This window comes from Rattus norvegicus, chromosome 19 (genome assembly GCF_021556685.1).
Source record: "Rattus norvegicus strain SHRSP/BbbUtx chromosome 19, alternate assembly SHRSP_T2T, whole genome shotgun sequence".
Taxonomy (NCBI): Eukaryota; Metazoa; Chordata; class Mammalia; order Rodentia; family Muridae; genus Rattus; species Rattus norvegicus.
Genome location: NC_141552.1, coordinates 24535625 through 24554370, shown reverse-complemented (window position 1 = coordinate 24554370; position 18746 = coordinate 24535625). Strand labels below are relative to the sequence as shown.

Genomic DNA, 18746 nt, shown 5'->3' with positions numbered 1-18746 from the left:
GAGACTCAAAGCCTGGGGCTTCAGCACAGCATGGGTACTCAGCATGGCATGCAGCCTACAGGGCTGTGAAAAAGCCAAGGAAGTGCTTCTCAGCTCACCCCCTGTAGGAGTGTCTAGTCCATCCTTCTCTCCATGGACGCAGACATCTGCTTCCAACTGCCCGACATGTCCCTCGGGTTTTGAGTTTCCTGGATGCCATGTCAATGCCACGACACAGAGTGCTGCCTCTACTGGGGACACTCACACAACCTCTCTGGGGGACATCTGAGCCAAGCAGGGATTGGGTGCACTGCAGAGAGGTCAAGTCATGTCGTGAAGTACCTTGTCCCACAAAGGCTCACTGTTCAGGGAGTTGACTGGAAAAGTAAGCTTATGCCCCTGGGCAGGGTTCCCCATAGGGAGTGTCCCACACCCTGCTATCAGGTCTATTCCTGGTGCCATGCAAATTCAATTTGCAAGACCCAATGCTCTGGAAATGTCAAGAGCTAACGGAAATGTACCAGGAAGTGCACACCATAGCAAAGGGAGAGGATGGCACAGAGACCTATGCTATGGGTTAAAGGGCACGGAAAGGCCACCTCGAGCACAGGGGTCAGTCACCTCTTTCACAAAAAAGGCAAATGGTCAATGCTCTCAGCTCTGGGAGCCTAAAGGGCTCTGTGGCTCCTAAGCCCTGCAGCTGCAGCCAGAAGCAGCACTGAACAAGATGTAAATGCTGAGTATGGCGATGTCAATAAAACTTTATTTAAAAAACCAAATTGGTGGTGGTGCTGGTGGTGGTGGTGGTGGTGGTGGTGGTGGTGGTGGTGGTGGTGGTGGTGGTGGTGGTTGCGGACTGGTTCATTTCAAAGCATGCTGGAGTGGCATGGCCACTGAGCATCGGGAAACACAGAAAGGAATGTGACCGGACGCAGGGCTCCTAACACCCTAGACGTCGACCTATGGCACTGGAACAGGGTCCCTGAAGGTAAGTCTGGACAGTCAGATAAGGAAAGTACATTTTATTACAAGGAAATGGGACAAGATAAATTTTCTCTTCATCTTGCTATGCTTACGCATCTTTAAGAGTGCAGGGAATTCATGTCTCTCAGTCTGGTTTAGAAAAGTGTTTAGAGACAGCAAGAGTAAACTCCGTGGTTCCCTGAAGAGGGTTCCAGGGATTCTGATATCTGGGTCAAAGTGAATGTTAAGGAGAAAAAGGCTGTCAGGCAGGGCAAAAAGATTCCAATTTCTGGTCTCTTTGGGCTGTAATTTTTACTGTGTTCAAGGCCATGAATGCAGACAGGGTAATGACGAATACAGAACAAGAAGCTAGAGCTTCATTAAGACAAAACGAAAGTAAAAGTTTTGCCCTCTGCACCACTGCCTGAAGCAGGTTTTTCTAAGTCGTTTCCCGAGGATGGCATGTTGACCATTAGATTCACACGTTGATAATGACGAATTCACCTGCTTTTTCTTTTCCTATAATTAGGCCAGCATCGATTCAAGGTGTGGCCCAACCGACTTATTATAAAGGATGATACTGGTTGGTTGAAAAATGTAGTAGCTTTTTATGAACCATATATTAAGTTTTTATGTATATTAAAATTAACATTGGAAAGAACAGTGGTAGGAGAGGAAGCTGGAGGACAACTGATGCAAATGCTTGCTTTTGAAAATGCTAATGAAGAGTACAGGAGAGCGTTATTACCTATAGAGGAGGCTGGGGATATTAATGCTTATATGAAGGCATGCAAGGGTATCTTTTCTGAAAATGGAAAGATGCATATTTGGCACGTATTGATCCAGATAGAGTTATTAAATTATATGTTTAAATACTCTTGAATATCCTACAGGCACTTTCGCTCAGGATGAGTTGCCTTTAGAGTGGGTTTATATTAAATAAAACTTTAACCAAACATTAACAAATTATGAGGAACAAATTTCTTTAATTATTCAGCAAGGCATACAAAGACCTGTTACACTGTGGGGATATGATTGTGCTGCTCTTGTTTTCCCATTAAGCAAAGATAAAGTGGAATATTTAATGTAGATGTCTGAGGTTTTTCAATTAGCCATGATTTCTTACACTGGAAATATTGAATTTCATCCTCCCCATAGTAAATTGTGGGATTGCTTTAAAAAACAAAAAAAAATTTGATAAATACACTAATTTCTGTTGATCCATTACCATCAGCCCTTACTGTGTTTGCAGATGGCTCTAAGACCAAGATGGCTTATTGGACCAAAGATTAATTTTGGGGACAAGAATCTTCTTTTGGGTCAGTACAACAAAATGAATTATTAGCGGTAATTAATGTATTCCAGGATTTTACTCATGATGTAAAAATATTATAGCTGAGTCTGCTTATGTTGTAGGAGTAGTACAGAACATTGCGACTGCTGTTGTTTCTACATCTAAGCCTATATTAAATGTTATTCTCACATATTAAAGGACTATTGTTATTATGAAACTCTAGAATATTCATTACACATACTAGATCACATTCAAAATTTCCAGAATCTTTAACACTTGGCAATCATATGGTAGATCAATTAGTGGCATTTGCTACCCCAGAAGAACACAGTCATAATCATGCCAATACAGGATATTTACATATTAAATATAAGCTTCCCTATTCTTAAGCCAAACAAATTATTGCTAATTGTCCTATGTGTCAGTCTTCTCGTATAAAATGTATTCCATCTCAAATTAATCCCAGAAGGATGCAACTTAATACATCGTGTCAGATCGATATAACCCATATTTCTGAGTTTGGTCGCCTTTCACATATAGATGTAAGCATAGATAATTTTTCAAAATTTGTGTGGGCTACACTATTGCCAGGAGTACGCACTGCTCATGTTATACAGCATCTATTGGAAACTTTTGCTGTTATGGGACTGCCTTCTAAAATTAAATTGATAATGGACCAACATATATTTCTTATCAATATAAACAATTTTGTCAACGATATCATATTGTACATATTACTGGTACAGAACACAATACACAAGGACAAGCTTTTGTTGAAAGAATTCACCATAACCTGAAATGACAAATTATAAAATTAAGAAGGGGGAAAAGAGATGGCCTTATGCAACCTGAATGGAGTTTGCAGACCAGTCCCAGAGCTATATGGCACAAATATTATACGTTATTAATTTTCTTAATTTACCACAAGGTGAAGTTATATCAAGAGCCGATAGACACTTTGTTGAACTTCCCCCCAGAAGGCATGGAACAGACAGTATGGATAAAAATTGCCCGGGATGCTGAATGGCAGGAAGGGACATCATTGTATATAGGGGAGAGGGTTTTGTCTCATTACAGGATGGGAGACTATTATGGTTACCCGGGAGATGGATCCAAGCACAGAATAATAAGAACTGCTCCCTACCCTCAAAGGAATCCAGTTAAACCAGCTACATTTTCTCCTGATGGATGTTCTCAGGAGATGAGGAGGTGTCCTCCATTACTGAGGCCCTGGCTTCTCTTAGTGTCCACAAACAACAATGGATAAGGATCCGTGCAGTGACAACCCTATTACCTATGTGGGGTCAGGTGAAGCGATTAAGCACTGAAAGGAATAATTTTGTCTCCTTCAGGAAAGTCCTTTACTGCTGAGCACTTATTCTTAGCAATGTGTGTTTTACTCATGGTTTCTTCTGCTGCGGCCAATGCCAGTTATCGGGCTTATATTGCTTATCATGATGAAATCCTACTACTTTTCTGTTAGTAAATATATGGATAATGACACAGAACATGATTGGAAGTTAATTCAAGCCTATTTAGAGGGTAATGAAAGTGCTTCAAAAGTAATTAATGCCTTGAAATATGATGTTCGAATGTCTTTTGGTAAACAGCTAGAAGATACTACTCCTATGGAAATAGCGAAATTATTGGCTGATCAATTGACAGGATTAGATCCCAAGGCTTGGCTTCAAAGGATTTTCCATAGCATGGGAGGAGCTAGTTTTGCCATAATCTTATGTACATTATGTATTATGTTGCTTTATTTTTCCATGACTAAACCCCTACAAGGACCTTTAGCTATGTTATGTAAAGTGTTACTTTAAAACAAAAGAAAAAAGAAGGAATTGTTAAGACATAGAGATGCAGCTCCCAGGCAGGGTCAAGAAAGGCCTGGTGACAGATTCAAGTAGGGGCTGGAATGCCGCCCTGGAGAAGAAAATGTTTTTCTCACTTGGCCTTAAATTATGTTCTCCTGTGTCCCGTTTCTGTGGAAGTGGTTCTAACGCTCTCTTGGTAATGGTGAGTATATTTTGATTATAATAAGAGAGGTGATTTGTTATATGAATATTTTTAGAAGAAGCTTTTGTTTATTCGTCTTTCTTTGTTTAATCTTCCCTCATTGTTCCTGGTATCCTGGGAATAATAATTTTATGGTATCTTGACACAATGAAAATTGTAGTAATGCATATTCTTAGCTTAATAAGGATTAATAAAGCTTGCAACTGCGTGCAGTTTCTTATACCTTTGCTCTGCACCCCCTGTGTCCTGGGGGTATGCGACCATACCCAGGGCCCCAACTCACTACACATTGACAATGGGTCACCGCACAAAACACAGAAGCATCTACCTTAGTCAAAAATGGACATTTTATTGAATGCATACACTAACACTGATTGATCACATCCATAGCTAGGATACTAGGGGCAGATGCGTGGCCCAAAATACATTCCTCTAAACCTATAAAGCGAAAGAAAGAAAGAAAGAAAGAAAGAAAGAAAGAAAGAAAGAAAGAAAGAAAGAAAGGAAGAAAGGAAGGAAGGAAGAAGAAAAAACACAAAAAACTTAAGCTTCTCATAGGAACTTCGCAGGAAGTGTTGTCTGGCGGTCAGTTCTGATTAGGCCATTTTTGATGAAACAGTGCATAGTGACCCTTAAAGTGATGGGCCCTATATAAAGCTTTTTGCAATACTGGAATTTTAACAAACCTCATCCAGAACATACAGCAGAGGCAAGGATGTGATCACCATGTCCTTGCTCTCTATCAGGTTATTTTTCTGTGTCCTTGATTGTCAGGCATAGAACAGCAACAATCTGAAATAGCTGGTAGACATGGAACAAAGTGGCTAAAACTATAGTTGTGGGTTGCACACCTCAACTGTCAATGGCTACTACTGTCCTCAGAGACCTCGGAGGCCCCTCTTGTAAGACTATCTATTGGAAATTGGAAGCACTGACTTCAAAGTGAACCGGGCCAGCCAGGGAGAGGGCAACATGGGATACTTGAGACCCTGTCTAAAACCAGCACAAAAACCAACCCTTCATTCAAAGCATCATCTATTAATTCTTTATTATTTACCACTTTCTCCCTACCAGCCTTTCAGTCTGGAATGGTAGAAAAGGACTGGGAATGTTCCTTCTATTCTAAGGACCTTGATCTCTCTTTCCTTAGGTCCACATTAAGAACACATGCAATTGGATATCACCATCTGAACAACTTAGTATCATCTACTCAGTATATCTAGCCTAATACTGTGCTATGACAATCTCAAGCTTCCCTGAGTTTCGCTGACCTAGCAAGAAGTATGAAGTACTGAGGCCACACCCAAGTGATACTTTCAAGGGGTTAGAAGAAACCCATGAGAGATGCTCCACTTCTTTGTCCTTAGATTAAATCACATTGACACAATGTGGGTGGACTATTTAACCAGACATGTTTCTCCCAACCCCACCTTTCTGAGTTCAGACCATGGCAGAATTCATGCCCCACCACCCTAGATATTGAGTTTAGTGATATGTAATTATTATTTAAACCTATGCATTAAATTTTGTCATTTTGTTAATTTTTGTGGTTTTCACAGTCTTCTTTGATTAACTTTTCTAGTTTTATTAATTTATCCCCTGTGTTCTCTGGTATTTTGTCCTTCCCTTCAAACTAAAGTATTTCTTTTAGGATCCTCTACAGAGCTGTCTTACTGGTTATACGTATTTTGTTAAATTTATTTTTAGTGTGCATTAGTCAGCACAGTAGCTTGGCAGCTACCTGCCCTCCATGGTATTAGATCTACTTTCCAAACAATAACGCTAACTCTTACAGGCTGTTTAGCATCTTGGCTGCTCTTTGTTCCCCTTGGACAGCCCTCAGGACCAGGCTCTCCTCTCCCTTAACCATGGCTGCTGTCCTCTTCCTCTCTCCTCTCCATCACACATGTTCTTCCTTTATTCTCTGGCAGCTTCTTCTTCCTTCTTCCCTCCTCATGATCCTCTCTAGCAAAGCCCTCAAAAGGTCACCTCCCCCATCTCTCTGCTGTGCAGCTGTTGGCTGGTGGCTTCTTTATAATCACAGTTAACTGGGAGCAGGGTCAGTTATTTGGGGTTAACCAGTCTAGAGTTCTACAAATTAGCATTAAAGTACAAGCAGCATTAGGCCACTTCACTACAGGGATTTTTGTTTGTTTGGTTGGTTTGGTTTAATTTTCATTTACCTTTTTATTTGTTATTTTATTTTTGGTTATTTTTTATTAATCGGTTATTTTATTTATTTACATTTCAACTGTTGTCCTGCTTTCCAGACTCCACTCATCAAACCTTACATCCTGTTTCTGCTCAGCTTTGCCTATGTGACAGTGCTCCTGCACCCACACATATCCATCACCACCTCATACCTCTAGGATCTCCCTTTGGTGGGGCAATAGGCCTCACCTTGAACCATAGAGCATCCTTGCATACACTTTGGCTGGCAGTTTGGCCCCTGGGAGCTTGGGGATTAGGGAAAGAGGATCTGGTCAGATATTAAAGCCAATGATTGCTGCTTTCTCTTCTTTTTCTGGTTATAGGTGAAATTATGTTTGTGTGCTTCTCTTTTTTTAAATTATTGAGAGAAGATTAATTTCTTGGTTTTCCTTGGGTATAGTTTAGTTCACTGTCTTGGAGTTTTCCTCCTATTAGCCTCTGTTGTGCTTTCTTACAGAAAAGAATTGTTTAAATTTGGTTTTGTCATGAAATATCCTGGTTCCTCCTTTTATGGTGAGTGTGGATTATGCTGGATATAGGAGCCTTTGTCTGTATTACATCTGCCCAAGATTTTCTGACTTTTAGAATCTCTGTTGAGAAGTCTGGTGTAATTCAGATACGTCTGAATTTATTTGTTACTAGATATTTATACCTTACCCCTTTTAATGTTCTTTCTTGATCTGTGCATTTAGCGTTTTCATTATTATGTGAATGGAGGAATTTTTCTGGTACAATTAGTTTGATGTTCTGTAGGCTTGTTGTACCTTTATGGCCTTTTCTTTCTTTACCTTATGGAAGTTTGCTGCTATGATTTGTTGAAGGTGTTTACTGGATCTATGATCTAGAAATCTTAATTCTCTTCTCTATCTATTATCCTTAGGTTTCAACATTTAATTGTGTCCTGAAATTCATGGATGTTTTGGATTCAATAAACCATACATGTTTATCTGAGATGGGCGTTTTGTGCTTTGTGGGATGACCTCCTTGACCCCAGGCTGCATGAAGAATCTCAGCTGACAATGGGGACATAAATTATGAGTATGTGTAGCAAGACCCAGGCCTCTTCCAGGTTCTTAGATATTAACTGAGAACCTCAAATACAGTAGTGATGTGATAGTGTGGTGTGAATCTAGTTACTATTCTCTATTTTGATATAGATGACTCTTTTTGTGTCATGGTCAGCTTATAATGACTAGAAGACCTAAGCTTGAGAATAACCAAAGACTACATTGCTTCTCTAGCAGTTGAGCTTTTAAAAGTCCTGGTGTGACAGCAACTGTTGGTGGACATTCTGGATTATTCCTTCTGTACTTTAACTCTCTGTGTCACTTCCACCATCAGTAAGTTAGTTCAATTCCATAAATTGGAAATCCATCACCTGGAAGAAATACTCTTTTTTTTAAAGATTTATTTCTTTATTTATTATATACAAGTACAACGTGACTGTCTTCAGACACACCAGAAGAGGGCATCATATCTCATTAGAGATGGTTGTGAGCCACCATGTGGTTGCTGGGATTTGAACTCAGGACCTCTGGAAGAGCTGTCAGTGCTCTTAACCACTAAGCCATCTCTTTAGCCCAAGAAATACTTTCTGAATATGATCTGAGATTGGCCATGGAAAAAGGGTAGCTTGAACTGTCCCACCTAGGTTCTGGGCCTGCACAGGCCTGCTCTCCAAAAGAAACCTGTGTTCACAGCTGTTGGCTGGCTAAGAAAGATTTCACGAGACGTGATACACAGCCCTCGGCTTCTGCTTCAGTCATCTGCACAATTTTTCCCGGACGATATCCTCATACCTCCAGCAGGCGGGTGATGAAGCTGTCCACTCTCAGCTCCCCTTCAGCCATCTTGTGGGCACCAGACTCTCCTCCCTGCAGCAGGAACAAGGGCTTCTCCATGGTGGCTGCAGCAGCAGTGGTGGTTTGGCATTCTCACCTAGGAGGCCCTATGCCTTTCTACCCCAGTTCCAACTCACCTCAGGCCCGGGCCTTCCCCCCATCCACTTCCCACGGAGCAGGGAGAGCAGCACCCACTAGAAATAAAAGGGAAGCCCTTGGTCCTGCCAAGAGTGAACCCCCAGTGAAGGGGCTTGTTGGGGGGGAGGGTGGCAATGGGAGGAGGATGGGGAGGGGACACCAATAGAGAAGGGGAGGGGGAGGGGTTAGGGGGATGTTTGCCTGGAAACCCAGAAGGGTAATAACAATTGAAATGTAAATAAGAAATACCCAATTTAATAAAGAAGGAGAAAAAAAGAGAAAAGTGTCACACATTTAAAACAGAAGAATATGGACCCTAATTTTAAACCACAGCCCTGTCAATTAACTAAACCTTTAAAAAGCTCAGAAAATCAGGCCAAACAATATTTTCTCGGTTTATGTATCTGTAATGTCGCATAAATAATAATGTCCGTTTCTTGCTATTGTGGAGGGAATTAAATAGATAATATGTAATCATGGAAATTTTGAAGTACCATCCATTTTTCTGTTCATTAAATCACTCTTCCTCATTTCATTGATCAAGTATGTATGTTTTCTTTTCATAGTTACATGTATAATAAAACCAGTATAAAAACCTTCAGAATTGTATAAGCTTTCACTTTTAACAAATTAAATTAGTTGTTCTTTGTATTTCTGCTGAACATTTAAATGTTCTTTATATGTCCCAATGCTAGTTTATTAGGTACCTATAAACTTTAAACTCTTTGCCTGAGAGCATGAGTACTATTTAGTTATATAGTAACTACACTCAGGCTGTCTTTGTATTAGAACCAATTATATCAGACTCTAAGAAAAATTACTATTGCTTTAAAGTTTGTGTGTGTATGAGTGAGAGTATGAGTATGAGTGTCTGTGTGTGTGTGTGTGTGTTCATCCATGATCTCACTATAAATTATTATCGAATGACCCATAAGACTGTGGAGAAACCTGTCTATGTGCATGCAGAATTATGTTACTACTGTTCCATGGCACCTTGCAGGGAACACTGAATTAGTGGGCCGCTTTAATAGAGCCTAAAACCAGGGTATGCATGGTTTTCGGGGAGATTGTGATGTGCAAAACCACAACAGAGATCAGCAGAAGCTTCATTTATTCCATGCTGCTGTTACCAAGAGGAGGCAAAGCCTCATCCCATAGAGAGTCTGGTAGGATCTGATGAAAGGAAATAAACTCAGGGTTGAAATCAAGCCTTTAGAAACAAAGAGAAAAATACAAAGTCAAGGAAAGCAAGAGCTGTCTTTTCTTCCTCTTTTTTTTTTTTTGAGAAGATCCACAAGAGAGACAACCCCTTCCTCAAACTAACAATGCACAAGAGAGACAATACATGAATTAAAAATCAGAAATGAAATGAGGGACATAACAATAGACACCGAGCAAATTCCAAAATCATTAGTTCTTACTCCCGAGGACTTTACGCCAGAAAACTGGAATATTTATTGGATATTGTTGATTTTGTAGACAGATAACAATTACCAAAGTTAAATCCAGATCTGGGAAGGTATCTGAATAATACCCCTAAGAAAATAGATACACTCATTAAAGGTTGCATACATTATATATTATATTGCTTTCTTTTTGCATGATTAAACCCCTTCAAGGACATTTAGCTATGTTATAGAATGTGTTACTTTTAAAACAAAAGGACAAAGAGAGAAATTGAGGAGTCACTGAGAGACACTTCCCAGACAGGATCAAGGAAAGACGGCTGAGAGATGCAAGCAGGGGCTGCAATGCTGCCCTTGAGAAAGAAATGTTTTTCTCACTTTACCTTACACTATGCTGTACTGTGTCCGTTTTTTGTGGAAGCGGCTCTCATGCTCTCTGGGTTATGACAAGTATATTGTGATACTAGGAAGAGGGGTGATTTGCTATACAGATATTTTAAGGAGAAGCCTTTGCTTAGTCTCACTTCTTTGCCTAGTCTTGCCTCGGTTGTTCCTGGTATCATGGGAATAACGATCTTATTATATCTTGCCAAAAGGGAAAGTGAGGTAATCCATATTCATGCATATATAAGGGTTAATAAGCTTGCAGCTGCATGCAGTTGCATCTGCCTTTGCTCTGCATCCCCTGTGTCCTGGTTATTTGTGACCGTACCTGGGCCCCGAACACACTAGCTGTTGACAAGCATCACCCTTCTCAGTGTCAGGTTTATTTTCTTTCTTTTTTGAAATCTATGATGTGGAGGCGTATTACAGCAACAATATGAAATAGCAGGCAGGCATGTATGAAAATTGCTGTGTTTAAGCTAGGTGTGGGGACAAGTCCTCAAAAGGAGCTGTTAAGATGGGAAACAAATAATGCATTTGTTGCTGGAATTGAGTTGCCTCAGCTGTGTTGCTCTGCCTGCTCAGTGTCCATTCAACATCACTCTGTTTCTACAGAGGAACTCAAGGTTTGCCCCAGCCGCCTGTGAGCTGTGATATGGGCAGAGAAAGGCCAGGAAACAGTGGTGATTTCCCACTCCTCGGTTATGCTGAATTTTCCACTACTGTACTTGTATACACAAGTACAGTGTGGTCAGTTATTATAGATATTTGTCATTTCTTACAGAGGGCAACTATGATTGACTAAACCCAATTCTATAAAAAACAAAACTCAGGAAACCTGGCCCTTGGCAGCAATGAATCAAGAAATATCTAGGATGGTGGGGCATGAATTCTGCCAAGCAATGAACTCAGATAGGTGGGGTTGTGAGGAAGATGTATGGTTGAATAGCCCAATAGATTCACGTTGTATCATCTTGATTTAATCTAAGGACAAAGAAGTGCAGTATCTCTGATGGCTTTCTTCTAACCCCTTGAAAGGTTAAGTGGGGTTTGACCTCAGTTCTTCACTCTTCTTGCTGGGGCAGCAACACTCAGGGAAGCTTGAGATTGCCATAGGCACAGTATTAGGCTAGAAATGCTGAGTAGGTGATACTAAGTTGTTCAGATGGTCATACCCATTTCATTTGTTCTTAACGTGGACCAAAGGAAAGACAGATCAAGATCCTTAGAATAAAAAGATCATTTCCGGTTTTTTTCTACCTTTCCTGAATGAAAGACTGGTTGGTAGAGAATGGTAAAAATTCAAGAATTGGTAGATGATGCTTTGAATGAAGGGTGGGTTTCTGTGCTGGTTTTAGACAGGTTCTCAATTACCTCATCTTGTTCTCTACGTTGCTCGTCAGGTTCACTTTGAGCTCAAATAAAGCTGCTTCTACTTTCCAACAGGTAGTCTTACAAAGGGGCCTCCAAGGACTGTGAGGACAGCATTAGCCAATGAGAATTGAGGTGTGTAACCCACAACTATAGCTTTATCTGAAAGACCCTCAGACAGAGGAGACTCTCGCTCCAGTCCTGAGGACAATCACCACCCCATGAACACACTGGACTCAGTCTTGATGTAAAAACAAGAGGTTTACTTTGGGTTACCAATGCACTGGGGCTCGACATGGTCCTCAGGAGGAGGGATGTAAGGAGCCTCAAACAACAGAAATGTACAGCTTAAACAGTCATTTATGATCACACAGTTTCATTAGCTCAGCTATTTCGGTGCCAAGAATAACTAGGCAGATGTTTCTCGTCCTGGGATAAGGCCGAAACCACATCAATGTAGCTATTTCAGTAGGAAGGACGTCTGACTTGATATATGTTTTCTTATCCTGGGGTTCCCAGGACAAGGATCAAGGATATCTGTCTTGGCAGGTGTTTCTCTTCTGGAGTTCCCAGGACAAGGCTATAGCTATGTCAGCCTATAGCACAGCTGCATTCAGTACCAAGGACATCTCACTTCTATAGTGGTCAGTCAGCTTCCCAGAGATGTTTCCTGTCTTGTAATTGCCCTGCAGTAAATATGTTCTATACCCTCTGTTCTTATGGTCGGGCAGCTTCCTAGAGAGTGGGTGGGAATGTGCTTTCTGTACTTTCTGGTCTATTGTCTAACGTCTAGGGGCTAAGCGAGGGCCAGCTTAAAAGATTCTCATGCTTAAGAAATGGCTGTACTGATATCAAACGGGGATCTTTCATATCCACTTTCTTCCAAGTCTACCAGCCATCTCAGATTGTTGGTGTAATATGCCTGACAATCAAGGACACAGAAAAATAACTTGATACACAGCAAGGACATGGCAATCATATCCTGTGTCTTTATGTATGTTCTGGATGAGGTTTGTTAAAATGACAATATTGCACAAAGCTTTATATAGGACCCATCAAATTAAGGGTCACTATGCACCGTCATAGCTAAAATGGCCTGGTCAGAAGTGACCACTGGATCTCTCTTCTGTAACTTCACATGAGAGGCTCGTGCTTTTTGTGTTTTTTATTTTTGTGTTTTTTTCTTATTTATTTATTTATTTATTTATTTATTTATTTATTGCTTTATATGTTGTCAGGAAGATAGTTCAAGTCATGTATCTGCCCCCAAAATCTGAGCTTTGCTACTAATACTGTAAACAGTATTAGTGTATGCATTCAATAAAATAACTTGGTTTTTTTTTTTAGTACGATAGATGCGTTTGTGTTTTGTGGGGTGATCCATGAAACAGGAGTGAAGATGCTTGTTTCTTACTCTGTACACTGAGTTATGTCTCTAGGCTTGTCCTACTCCTTTGGCTGCATCCCCCCCCCCACATCTGCTGACTATTTTATTTTTCACATGAAATCACACGTTATAGCTTAGAGAGGCCTGTAAGCAATCCTGCTTTGGTAACTTAGGTGCAGAGAGGAGAGCCCCACACTCAGCCTGAGGGTGCATTCACTGGTGGATCCAATATTTCAGTTTCCTCTCCTAACAGATCACCACGTTGTTGCCAGGACCATAATGAATGCAATTCTTTCTCCTAAGGAATCTGGTAGCAACTGTCATATGTTAAGCACAAAGCTTCAGGTTGTACCTATAACACACACCCACATTGCAACCTACCCTACAGGCTCTTTCTGGGTGTGATTTCATGCACCTGCACATGATGAGACAGGAGACCTCTTTGGCTACTTATAGGAACTGGTGTGATTTCTCAGTAATCTTTAATGGGTAATATTGCTGACTGAGGAGAATTTGAGGTAGGATGAAACATTTCTGTGCAGGGATTGGGGAGGAAGCACTCATTTAGATACATAGTAATGACTTAGGTTTTTCCAATCAAGCCTAGAGCAAAATTTGGCTTTGGAAGCATGTGGTGCTCAGTGGCTATGACACAGGGAAGTCTCCTGAAAAGGGCACATCAGCGCTTGCTCAGTACAGGGAGAACATTAGCAGGGAGGCAAAGTCTGTTCTCCATGACATCAGCAGACCCTTCGTGGACATTCTATTGTCTCCTAGACAGACCTTGGAATCCCTGTGATGTCACCAGTATCGTTGTGACAACCAATTCCCTGCTTTTTCTCTTAGTGTCCAAAGGATATATCCACAGACATGTTTGCCCGTCTTTGTAGGCGCTTTGGGAGAGTTGATGTTGATAGAGAAGAGTCTAGAGTGAAGCAAACGAAACCTAAAGGTAATGATGGACACAGGACATGGGGAATGTGGAGTAAGTTCTGGGCAGTGTATGTTGAGCTTCCTGTCAGGGGTGTGTGTGGGGGTCTTCTGCTGGCCTTTATAGCAATGTGCCACAACCACTGGAACATCTCCACAGATATTGAATTCCATGATTATCACAATTCCTGAAAGTCAAGGTTTTCACATCATTAGTTTCTCCATAACCACGTGGAGGATATGGCACTGCCTATGCTATTATTGGGTGAACTTCTAGTCTTTACTTTTACAGTGCATTCGGTATGTTAAATTGATATAATAACACCATCAGGAGTCGTGGAGGGTATAACTTTTCTGAATTAAACAGGGCATCAATGTACTTCACTTTCATTGCTTCTTTAAATTAAGTGACTAACTGACAGTAGTAAGAGGTAGAGAATTGTGCTCCTGACATGACCTTATATTCGTAGAACTCCTCTGACTACCGCTGGCTGACGGGGCCACTCTTACCTTCATATATTAGAGGTTCTGTGTGGAAGATATTTTTCTACAGTAGCCAAACTATATGGGGCAGGTAGAGAAAGAGCCTGTAACCTACTGACACTTCTGGGGCATTTGTCATTTCAGTAGGGGTAATTAATAAGTCTGTTGACCATGTCCTCCCCCTACATGACATTTTAATGCAAAGTTATTGGACTAGAGTAACAGTGTAGGATATCTGAGTATCCCTGATCAATCAAGTCATTGTGGATGCTGAATTGATGATCTGCTTCTGAAACCAGAGGGGTGAGGGTCCTGAAACCAGGTTGTAGCCTGCGTACCTGATAATAATCCTGGAGAAGGCATCTCTCTGGTACTTGTAAGCCTGTGTGGGCGGGCATAGGGAACACCTGGCTGCTTAAATATCTTGGTCTCTATATAGTAGTGGGGGAACTGTGATCCACTTAGGAGGCCTCTTACACATAGACCAAACTCCTTGCAGTGACACTGGCTTCCAAGCATGTTCTCCTGTTTGGACCTCACTGTGGTCTGTGTATGCTCTATGCATTCGCCCCATGCAGGTTCACTTGTGTTCTTCTACCTACAGAGGCCTGCAGACAGACGTCATCCCCTGAAAATATCCTAAACAAGGTGCAGGGCAATGAGGAAGAGGAGAGGCTGAATAGAGAACTGGAGCTAACTACCAAGGAGAGAAATGAGCTGACAGATCGCCTCCTTTATGTGACAGGTGGATCCATGAGCAAGAGGTATGCATTGCTCCAAACAAACGACCTTGTTCTAAACCTCATCTCCCATAGAGAGGAGATTCAGAACCTGACCCTTACTGAGGAGTGAGTTTGGAAATGGACTCTCTGATTCTGCCTGTTGAAAATCTGAACTTGTGATGTGAGTGAATCATTCAGGGATAAAGTCACTGGAGCATGAGTTCCCAGTGTACAATTGGAAAGCCCTTGACAGGTGGCAGTTTGCAAGGTTCTAGGTGCTGTGAGTTTGTGGACAGTGATTGTACTTGCTAGGAAGGTGACTGAAAGCTATCATATCCTGGCAGCACCCTTAGGTGACAGGTAACACATTGTTCATCTCCATGCTTAACTAGAAGGCCTGAGGCTCAGGCCTGTTCCTTCTTGTCTGTGTGCCTTAAACTCTGAGACAGTAATGGTGCATACATTTCTACTGATTCCAGTTGTGCCCTTTCCATATTTGTCTCTCTTTCTCATTCTCTGAGTCTGTTTACTTTTCTTTTCTTGTGGGTGTGTCCCAGTTTGTGTGTCTGTGTGTGCACAGGTCTGCATGCATATGCACAACTTTTATATGTTTCTATGTCCCTCCACCCTTGGAATTTAAGGGTCTGTTTTTTGACCTCAGCATATACCTGTATAATAGTTTCATGGAGGTGTAAGTGCTTTATTTTGGAAGCCCCACTTTCAACAGTACAGTTCTTTGCCTTTGTGGTCACATTGGTCTATACATTTGTATGCCTTGGGCAGATTATAAGTTTGTGGCAATATCTGGTCTCATCTCCAGAATTATGTGTACTGTCTGCCTCTAGAATATTAGTTATTCGGCTTGTAGCATTCCACTTGTCAAAACAGGAAAAATGAAATAAGAGGTTTCTGGGTGTGTGTGTGTGTGTGTGTGTGTGTGTGTGTGTGTGTGTGTGTGTGTGTGTGTGGTTGGGTAAGCTCTATGGCCTAGGCTCTTGACAGCATAACAGGTTTGAATGCAGATCCAGCCCTCCTGATTGAAAAAAGTGAGCCAGGGAACCCTTTATCTGGGTGCTTAGCTTCTGTTGTCCTGGGCACACAATTCCAAGTTTCTGAAGCTGAAGAAGATCCAAATATGTAGAAGTCAGAAAGTGTCCTTCCAGGGCTGGGGTAGTACAGGGCACAGCCTGAGTTCATATAATCCTAAACCTCTATGTTCATTGGGTTCTATCTTCCTGGGGCCAGCCCCTACTTCAGGCCAAATCCATTTTATGAAAACTTGAAGATAAAGGAGAAAGAGGTCATGTCATTACTGCACAACTTAGACACAAAGAACATTGAACATCGTGAGAAATTTCAGGAGCTCAAGAAGGACATTAACTTCTATCGGTAAGTACTGGTCAGAAGGGCCCATCACTTGGGGAATGGCCATGTCTGCCTCTCTTTGTTCTGGACCGGAGGGTCTGCAGCTCTGGGCCCATCTCTTCTGCTGTTTAAATATCACTGTGCCGTGGGTCTTTTGGACTCAGTTTCAGTTCCATAAGAGACTGTCATTTATCACCACAGTGTCTATGCATCTTTAGAAGGCTCTGGATAGAACTACACTGATTCAGGCATCAGTGTGTTATTAGGCCAACCTGCGGCTCTGGTGTCAGACCAGGTTTAACAAAGCTCAATGTGTGGACCACATGGTTAGCATGACCTCCCTTGGTTCTACTGTCCTCTTGTGGTTGTTTACTGCCTACTAATTGATGCTGTCCCGATGCATTGGGCTCTCATGGGTAGTTGTAGATCCCTTGTTCTTTTGGACAGACATGGACTCTTATTTGTGCTTGGGTCACAGAAACAATTTATTCTTCCCTGGATTGGCCGTTTGCTGTTTGTGCAGAAGCCTTACATGTATGGAGATGTATTCTATGAAGTCTTTATGGGTATCTGGGTCCTGGTGGACTTTGTGGGATTTGGCAGTTGGAATGGGAGGAAGAGGCTTCAGGATCTTACTATGCAGAGTGTGTTTCCAGCAACCTGCACAGCCGGCTCCTGATGGACAAGGCATGTATGAAGAAGAAGTTGGTCACATTGAAGCAGGAGAGCAAGGAGGTACAGCGATATTTGTTTGAGTTGAACCGGAAAGATGAAGACGAACAGGAGAAGACCAGCAACCTCCAGACCCAGCAAAATGTGGTAGGAACAAGCAGCTGAGTCAGATTAACAATGTCTGATACCGTTTGCCTATTGGATACATCTTTGCTTCCCCTATCACCTTTCTAATCTCCCCACACCCAATCAGTCACCCACTTCATGTGATAGAGTTATTCATTGCCCTGCTGTGCACAAGTATTCTTGGATGTTAAACACTTTTCAGAAACTGAATTATTGGCAATTATACTTCTCTGCCCTTTTTGAAAATGCAGTCCAGAAATGGTGACAGAGGAATAACATATCATATGACTGCATCTCCCTATCAAAGATTGGATGCTATGAAGAGTTTTGAATGAGTTCTTGGTCGTGTGACAAAGGTCATACAGGGGTCATGTTATGGTTGGAAGCACCTTGTAGGGATAAGAACCAAGTGCAAATGGCAAATGAGTCCTGGTCATTGGCTTTGATCTGGGTATCATGTGGCCTTCTCTTTCTTCCTGCACCCCAATTAGGTCTCTCCCCATTTCCCCATTTCTGTTTTGCACTGGTAGAGTCTGAGGAGCAGCTTGTTCTCCCACAGTACTGTGAGGGTTGCTGGTGATGTTCCCAGCCTGCAGAGATATCAGCAATGATTTCAGTGAAAAGATCAGTGCTGTCTGTCCAATGTAGTTGAGGGGACAGAAGGCAGCAACTTGACAGCTGGTATGCATGTCCCCACCAAATCAGTGTCTTAATAGCTGCCTTCTCCTCCCAGGTCTCAGAAACTGCAGGAGACATGGCATAGGACAGATCCCAGGAAGACAGCCCCCTGAGGAATGAGTTTCTCTCTCAGGAGTTCCCTGTGACGACAATCCTCACAGTCAAAGACTTTTTGGGGGAATATTCTTCTTCTCAGATAATTTCCTCAATGTATAGAAACCCTAAATTTATGTATCTGTATGCCAGCCTGTCTCATTGACGTCTTTCTCCTCTCTCCTACCGACAACACCATTTGAGAGACAACTGAGGGGACTGCCTTGACATCTCACGTCCTAGAGGAGAAACAGCACTACAACTGTGTTTCTAAATATTCATTAAGAAAATGCTGTTAAGAAATGTTTTTGGTTATGATTTTCATTGAAGTTTTCTTTTTGGTATTTCATAGTTATATATTCTTGTTACTGTTTTTCATTTTTTTATACCGTTTTAGTTGTTCATTTTATGCCTGTTTTTTGTAAATTGTATTCCTTATGAATAAAAATTGATTTGTAACTCTTGACTCTTAAGACCATCTTCTTCAAGGGTCCTTTCCCCTCCTGTAGACTTAGAACTGACAGCTGGATATGGATCTTTGCATGGTCCAGGCAGCATGGGTAAATAGGGAATTCAAAGCCACCAAGGGGTACACAGGGTGATAGTGTCTTTTGTGTGGATAATGTGACTTTTTTTATGGACACACACTTTATGATGTAATCACTGACATACTGTATCCATGCT

The 18746-nt window shown here is 41.6% G+C and overlaps 1 protein-coding gene across 2 annotated transcripts; it reads left to right on the top strand.

The window, feature by feature from the left end:
• The first annotated feature begins 760 nt into the window (after positions 1–760).
• On the top strand, positions 761–18527 carry LOC147999208 (disks large homolog 5-like). Of its 2 annotated transcripts, XM_087596403.1 has the most exons (6): positions 779–967; positions 13840–13945; positions 15011–15170; positions 16374–16517; positions 17150–17312; positions 18025–18527. In XM_087596403.1, exons 2-6 carry the CDS (start codon positions 13864–13866, stop codon positions 18052–18054), a joined length of 579 nt encoding a protein of 192 aa, XP_087452529.1. In that variant the 5' UTR covers positions 779–967; positions 13840–13863; the 3' UTR covers positions 18055–18527. The 2 variants fall into 2 exon arrangements, with proteins under 2 accessions (XP_087452530.1, XP_087452529.1); XM_087596404.1 differs by lacking the exon at positions 13840–13945 and having other exon boundaries at positions 761–967.
• The last annotated feature ends 219 nt before the right edge of the window (positions 18528–18746 follow it).

Bases quoted from the DNA above. Each gene is read 5' to 3' on its own strand.
- LOC147999208 (XM_087596403.1), top strand. From the start codon at position 13,864: ATGTTTGCCCGTCTTTGTAGGCGCTTTGGGAGAGTTGATGTTGATAGA. The intron at 16,518-17,149 runs GTAAGTACTGGT...GTGTGTTTCCAG, and splicing joins AAGGACATTAACTTCTATCG to CAACCTGCACAGCCGGCTCC. The intron at 17,313-18,024 runs GTAGGAACAAGC...TTCTCCTCCCAG, and splicing joins TCCAGACCCAGCAAAATGTG to GTCTCAGAAACTGCAGGAGA.